At 29.8% G+C, this 7717-nt stretch overlaps 2 protein-coding genes across 9 annotated transcripts in view; one reads left to right on the top strand and one right to left on the bottom strand.

Moving 5' to 3' along the window:
* Positions 1-110: 110 nt before the first annotated feature.
* LOC105217697 (dead end protein homolog 1-like) lies at positions 111-2637 on the top strand. The gene is made up of 5 exons (XM_011192832.3): positions 111-1160; positions 1226-1254; positions 1320-1434; positions 1637-1823; positions 1879-2637. Exons 1-5 carry the CDS (start codon positions 417-419, stop codon positions 2409-2411), a joined length of 1608 nt encoding a protein of 535 aa, XP_011191134.2. The 5' UTR covers positions 111-416; the 3' UTR covers positions 2412-2637.
* Positions 2638-2781: 144 nt separating this feature from the next.
* Positions 2782-7717, bottom strand: part of LOC105218303 (eye-specific diacylglycerol kinase) — a 195211-nt gene continuing 190275 nt past the window's right edge. For all 8 annotated transcript variants that reach the window (XM_054231547.1, XM_054231546.1, XM_054231544.1 and 5 more), the window contains one exon: positions 2782-7714. Coding sequence is in view for 1 of the 8 variants with exons in the window: in XM_054231546.1 (XP_054087521.1) it covers positions 7671-7714 (44 nt within the window). In the remaining 7 variants the exon portion in view is untranslated. The remainder of the gene's footprint in view (positions 7715-7717) is intronic.

Here is a 7717-nt window from a genome sequence, read left to right as displayed (position 1 = left end):
CATTCTTGGCGATAACTGATCTATTAGTTTATTACCGAATACCGTACAAAGAAATGAATTTAGGTAACTAGTATCTATCATTAAATATTTTTAAATATATATTGTTTCGGAAACAATTGTTGAATTTCATGGTTAAAAGAGTTTCTCGCGGTTTCTCTTATAACAAAAATCAAATAACTAATGAAATAAAGGGACTTCGATGATCGTTTGTCATTTTAATTTACGATCTGGCATAGACTGTGACAACCCAGTATCCCGTTACCACAAGAAATAACATAAGGTGAATAAAATTTCGCATGAAACACAAATTAATGTTAAAGTCTATTTAGTTGTAAAATGAAATCTGCTTGTCTAACTATTAATGCTGGTTTATATATTTTTAAACAATAAAATCTATACAATATATAATAAAAGCAATGTCCGATTCGTCAACATCGCGTTTGGTGGGATGTTCCTCTTCATCGCCATCTGAATCTTTGGCTTCGTTTTCGTTCAATCGGAGCGATATTAGTTGGGAGGCACTATTGGACAAAGCTGCTTCACTGCCTGCTATTTTGGAGAATGGACGCAAAGTATTTGGACCGCCAGTAGAATATGTGGGTGAACGTCCCTCCTATATATGTGAATTATATGTCTCGAATTTGCCCAAGTCATTGGATGAGATACGTTTCCTGGCTTGGCTACACCGTTGCGGTATTGTTTATGAAATGCGGGTGATGATGCAGTCTTTTAGCATGACACGCGGATATGCCTTTGTGCGTTATACACAGGAATATGAAGCTTTAGTTGCTTACGAACTATTAAAATGTTTGTACTTAGAGGGTGAACGTGTGTGCGTTTACCGCTCTCAAGGAAAAAATCGTCTCTTTGTGAGTAACATCCCAAAGCAATTGCCGTTGTTGTCTATGGAGGAAGGTTTCAAGAAAACATTTCGCTATATAGAACGTTGTGTAGTCTTCCCAGCTACCGAAGCTTGTTCGTTAAGAGGTGATATTAATCGTGGTTTTGCTTTTATTGAATTTTATGATCACGAATCGGCTATGGAGGCAAAAAAGAAAACGACACCAGGACGCATGCGCATGTGGGGTAATGACTTGAAAGTACAGTGGGCAAAGCCGAAATTATTACAATTTCATTTGAAAAGCAAGAGTGAGCAGAAGGTTAGTACTAATAGATAGTTAGGTATATTTCATTAATCGTATATTTTATTCGACATACAATTTAGGAAATACGTTCAACGGCTCAAGTGTCAAGGTATGTAATAAGGTATCTATTTTATTTCATTAATTCGATTTGTTATTTGTTATTTTGTTTTGTAGTACACGACAAGACCATTGTGCTATGTTACGTTTATTGTGTTTGGCTAATAATTGGTGCATACCAGTCATCATTTATGGAAGGTGCTTTTATCAAAGTGGGATACAGTATGGTGCGGTACGCAAACATTTTATTCACATATATTTATTATACAAATATCTTGGAAAATATATTCAAGCAAGTCAAGTTAATTAAACGTAATTTCTGCGATTCTTTAGTACAGAAAGAAAAACATCAAATAACGAAACAATATATATTGCAGATATGCGCTACTATAACATATTGCCACAGACTATTGAATGCAATTATTCATTTATAGGTATTATTGAAGGATCCCATGAGTGGCCAGTTAAGTGTCATACTAATGGAGCTGGCAGTAGACCGCGATATGCAGGATGTGCATGTAGCAATGTGCGAAGTTGCCATGCAAATCATTGACAAAAGCAATGGGTTTCCAGGATACCACTACATGGTACGAGTGTTGAATGGATTTCGTGCCGAATTATGTGAGATTCATAGTGACTAAAAGAAAATTGTTTTTACACAAAATTTGCATTTCAGTGTTTATTTGCGCCAATTATTTGGATATAACGTCATTGGTGAGCTCTTGTGCCAGGAATGTTTTCAATTTTACGTCTATGGTAGAGTTGGCAGTGGCATTGCAAGTCTTGGCCCAATACTCAACAGAATTTATTTTGAAAACTTATCAAAGAAGTTTCCTAGTTGTTCGAAACTGTTTTTCGCTTAAGCGTCAAACGCAAATTGTTCAGTTTCACAGCATATATCCAAAGTTTCGTAATAATCCGCCGCTTAACTTGTCACTCAACGACACTGAAATTACACTCCTGATTTCGGAGGTTACAATGGAAGGCAATGCTTATGAGTTATTAAACGTGGCAGAGACAGTGCCAATAAGTGATCTGCCCTACATGTTATTGAATTCGCAACGCGTGCGAAACGCTGATGGCTACGTATTGCGTTACATCAGTTTGGAGCATTTAGAAAGTCGCGAGTTTTATCATCCACAGCAGAGGATTAATGCGTCACCTATTTGGATTACAGGTCATCCCTATCAAAAATCTATTTTCAAATAGAACTTAATTTAACACAAACTAAGCGAATTATGAAATGTATGAATACGTTGAAAGTGAAGTGAATTTTTTATTATCAAGTTTTTATCAAAAAGAAAAATATTTATTATGTGAATTAAACAATAATTTTTATCATCATGTTTACCAAAGTGCCACTGACAGTTACTGTTGATTATGTTCTCTATACCACATACTCTTACTAAATACAATTAATAAATGTTTGAATAAATACGGTGTTTTACTTACTTTTTGTTGTTGTTTTCGGTAGTAAAAAAACCAGCGTTTAATATTTCCAAAAAAAGTTTCTTTAATGTTTTCTTTAATAAAAGTAGCTTCGGATTCGCAGATTACATATGAATTTATTTACAATATCTTGCATTTGATTTTTAAATATAGAATTTGCCGAAATTTATATTTCTTACATTAATTATTCGAGTATTTTTTTTTTTTTGTTTTTGTTTAATAAAGAGAAGTCTTTTAGGCTTACTAGTTATGTGTATGTATGTATGTATGTTATTTGAGTCGAAAGTATTCCAAGTAAACAAATATAATAATACATGTGTGTGTGTAGTGGTTGTTGTATGCACTCGAAGGAGTGTTGCTATGCGGAGCCAATGCATTAGCACATCCAAGAGCGCATTGGTGACCATTGGTGGTTTGTGGAACGGAAAAGGGAGAAGAGGCACATGGAGTATTTTACAGAGTCTAATTTAAACATTTCATATATGAGTACATTAAAAATAAATTTATAATAAATAACTGTTTCTCAGTGTTTTTTTTGTTTTTTTTTTATACTGAAATGCGACTTCCCGACTTTCTTGCTTCGTTACATTTTAAGTACAGACTAACATTAAAATTGAATCAAATTCCTCAGTGCTTGCAGTGCGTTGTTTAGTTTAAACTTCAATTTTTGTTTTCTAGCTTTGCAATTGTAAGTTTTTCTTATTTTTTTTTTAACTTCTATTTACATAATTCTATAATAAATTACACATTAAATGTTGTATGTATGTACGAGCAGCTACCAAATGGGCGCTCGTACTCATAGTGACTAGTTGCTAATTCGTTTCAACTTCTTCGTTCATATACGAGTATGTATTTTGAAAAATTGTCTCAATTTCAGTTGTCAGACTTGAGTTATACTTTAGTAAAAAAATATGTGCTGAGAATTGGGAAATTAGTTGAAAAGTCGGTTCTTCAGAATCATCGAGTGATGCTGATTAACAAAAACATATTTCATTCGACCAACTAAGTGCTTGCTCTATGGATAGATAAGCTCTGATAGGCGCTTTCATGCGCACATATGTATATACGCGATTTGGACATAAGTTGTATCCAGTGACTCTCATTTAATTGTCTTCACAATGCTTGTACTACGGAATGTTCTATGTCTTTGCAACAACACCAAGGTCATTAGAGTTCTTTTATATATAAGTAAATATGTAGATGCTTGGCTTTATAATCTCAGCACAATCCGCAAGTGATAAATTTCAGCAAGTAAGCTCACTCGAGGTGAACCTGTGAGTTCATAAATCATAATATTCGTACAGCATAGATTACATATGCATGTATGTATACTAATAGCATTCAAATCAGCTACAATATACCAGTTGCACTTTGAATAAATATTTACAATAAACCGTTACAGCGTATTACTACTTAGTGTTAGATTAAATAATTTTTTTATTATTTTGAATAATGTTAGCTTAATATATTTAATACATACACACAAGTACGCAGCTTGAAAACGGCAAAGTAAATAATTAAATAATTGGAATAATATCATATTAATGATTTTCAATTAATATTAGACTTACATAACTAGGAATCATAAGACTTTCGTTTCAAGTTTTTTTTTTAAATTATTTTTGGAGTATGTACTACGTGCAAATAGTATATATATATGTATGTATAGTAGTTTTAGTTTTTGGTCGATAGCAAATTAATTTTATTTTTTTTATTTTCTTCTACTTTAAACAAGTTTGTTTATATGTGAAGCTAGTATTCTATGTTCGTTACCCTATGTGTTCCATAGTCGATTCATATAATATTTATATATTTATATATGTATGTACATTGCCAATTGGCGTTAATAAAGTAACTGTGTTTTTATTTGTATATCTATGCTTATACAAGCAAATCTATTCATTTTATTTTGTTTAAATAGTTCAATGACTGCTTTTGCTTTTGCTAATTTTACAGAAGTGCAGAAATAATTATTTAGTAATTACACATGTGTGCATATTTTTTATTTTCAATTATTGTTGAAAATCAAAGAAAATGTCATTGCTTACTATATTTCTGTGTGTTTTATGTTGCTTATTACTATTTTTCCTAAAGCTAGCTGTGCTTACTTTTTTAATAAATGTTAAACATTTCTTCAATTTCAATTTTAATGCAAAGTAATAGTGCGTTTAACTTGTCATCGATAAGGGTTTAAGTGTGCATGTGTGTGTGTACATGTGTACAAGTGAAGATTGTCAGTTGCCTTTCAGTTGCATTTGATTTTATTTTTTTTATAATATTTAAGTAACTAGTTTTTATTAATAAATATAATAATTATTTCCTTTTTCAATTCACCAAATACTCTATAAATAGTTGTATTTTTAATTATTGCAATTTCCTCTTACAATTTGAGGTTGTGTTTTTTTAATAAAATAAAAAAACATGTAATTTTATTTTTATTTTCATTTTATAAAAATTATAATATTATTATTATTATTAAATTTTTAACTCTAGCATAATCGTTAACAATTTATTGCAAATTTAAGGGGCTTGAATAAAAATGCAATAAATTGTGTTTGCATTGATATTTAATGATATTTAATGAAATCCAAAACATAAATACCATTTTTGTGATTTTTTTATTTATTTTGATTTTTCCTTAGCATATTTGTATGCTGCGACCCGTAGTATCTTCAATTTTTTTTTCAGAAAATCTTCTCACACATACTTACATACATATATGCGTATCATACGCAAGCAAATATGCTAAGAAAGCACATTTTCAAGCTAAACGCTTTGCTTGTTTAATATTACGAAATAAATTATTTAAATATTATGAATTAATTGACTTGATTACTACCTTATGCGGCTACTAATGTTAAACATGAATCTAATTTCTATGTATTAATTGTATTTGTAAAAGAATTATGAAAGCAAAACTTAAGTTTGCTCATACAAATGTTTTGAATGTGAAAAAAATGTTGCAAATGCTACTAATGATCTAAAAATATGAATGAATTATGACTTATTTTTCAATATTTTCAAAATTACATATATTTATTTTATTTTGAAATATTTATAATTTAGTAATAAGTCTAGGCTAAGTTGTGAGTGTATTGAATTTGGTGTGTGTTATTTTGTTTTGTTAGTATGATATTCGGCTTATGTAAATAAAAAAACATTTACATTATTATATATATATTTAAAAAAATTATATTGTGTAATTTTTTTGTTTTTTAATTTTAATATATTTATAATCTGTCTAATTATAAAAACCCATAATTAAATTTCATGAAAATATAATGAGTGTATGTGTAATTATTTGAAATAAATATTTATTCATTTATTTATATAGTTCATAGTGAATAAGCAGTGTACAAAATATTACATTTCAAACTTCCAAGAAATCATATAAAGTTCCTTTTAATGGTTTCCCGTTCGGAAGGCCACAATGCGGTAACCGCTTTCTAAGTCCAACGAGCTACTGTTTGGTTATATTATAGACACGCATCCCATAAATAAGTATAATTAAGAACTGTTTATACATATAAATTATTCTAAAGTGGACTTTATTTGAAATAAAATTCCAGCTGTGTTGCCAGAGGTGAGAACTGAAAGTTTTGATTTCTTAATGATGAAGGTATCAAGTAGTTAAGTAAGAACTGCCAGCAAACTTTGTGTTTTTCAACGTTTCCAAGACAGTCGGCACTTCCAAACTAGAATGAAAACGGATTTACATTCAACCACGAACATAAATTAATTCGGCAGAATTTTACAAACATTTTTGACTTTTTGTCACTACAACAACAAAATAGATTTTTTCGTTGTTAAAAAATAAAAATTATGTGATTATAATTTTCAAGTACCAAGTTTCAAGACCAAGTAAAACAAAGAAAATAATAATAATAATAAAAATGAAAATAAATTGAAAATAATAAAAAAAAACAGGTTAAAAGAGAATAAAAATATTTCTGTGTATTTTGTTTGTTTGTTTTTATTTTGAATTCATGTTTGATAAAAGCAATTCGAAATTCGAAACGAAAGTGTGTTCTTACAGCATTTTGTCTTACAGTTCGTTGAGTATTACTTATTTACATGAATATTTACATTAGAATATCTATCAATTTGAGTGTGAGTGTGTGTGTTTAAGGCTACAGTTTTATAATTTAATTGTTGACGTATTAATTTTCACTTAAAATTACTACAATTGTATTCGATTTGTTTTTTATTCTAGAAGTAACATGAGCTTTATAGGTTAATTCACCATTAGTGTACATAAATATGCATTTTTCATAAATTTCACTTTCCATTGCCACCCAACTCGATCATTTAATATTTTATCAATTTTTAATTTTTTTTTCTACTTTCACAGAATATTCATAATAATTCTCATATCACAATTGAATTTCTTCTACGCTCTTTTCTAGTTGCGTTCTACATTTTTGTTGTTTTTGTTGCTTGAAAATGTTTTTTTTTATTTTAATATTTTCCTTGCAACTAACTTATTTTTTATTCCGCAATTATGATTTAATTAATTCAAATAATTTTGTAATATTTATTATTTCCAATTGATTGTAATTTGTCTTATGTCTTAAGTTGTTGTTGTGACAATATTACTACTTTGGACACGCTTCAAATACTTGTTGTGGCTAACATGTGTGAATCTGTGTTCGCCGTTGCGTTGGTTGGACAGACGAGACACGATTTTATGCAAAACCAATTCGAAAATTAATTGAGTCACTTTATTTATTAGGTGAATTCTTTGTAAATACTCGAGAAACCCGTTAAGCATGCCGTAAATCTAACTACAATAATAAATAATTAAAATGTATTCTCCCACAATATGAATTGATTGCTACTACAAGTTTCTAAGCATAAATAGTCTCGGTGCCTAAGGTTCAGCGAGACTCTTGCATGCATTTCTTTCTAATACTTATTAACTTACATATTTGTTAAAAGTTAATATACTAATTACTTAAAGCTAGATTTTTAAGGGGGTTTTCACTTAATGTTTATGGTTGCATACATTCAGGCGCCGCTTTAATTGCGCGACTGTCGCTGCATTGCGAGAAAACGCTCTTGACCTT

Source organism: Zeugodacus cucurbitae, chromosome 5 (assembly GCF_028554725.1).
Source record: "Zeugodacus cucurbitae isolate PBARC_wt_2022May chromosome 5, idZeuCucr1.2, whole genome shotgun sequence".
NCBI lineage: Eukaryota > Metazoa > Arthropoda > Insecta > Diptera > Tephritidae > Zeugodacus > Zeugodacus cucurbitae.
Note: the sequence above shows the minus strand (reverse complement) of the source record. Positions and strands in the feature narration are given on the sequence as shown.

What these genes read in the sequence shown, in the direction of transcription:
- LOC105217697 (XM_011192832.3), top strand. Translation starts at nt 417, where the DNA reads ATGTCCGATTCGTCAACATCGCGTTTGGTGGGATGTTCCTCTTCATCG. An exon ending in TCAACGGCTCAAGTGTCAAG is followed by an intron (nt 1,255 to 1,319) that starts GTATGTAATAAG and finishes TTTGTTTTGTAG; the next exon opens with TACACGACAAGACCATTGTG. An exon ending in TGGATTTCGTGCCGAATTAT is followed by an intron (nt 1,824 to 1,878) that starts GTGAGATTCATA and finishes TTTGCATTTCAG; the next exon opens with TGTTTATTTGCGCCAATTAT.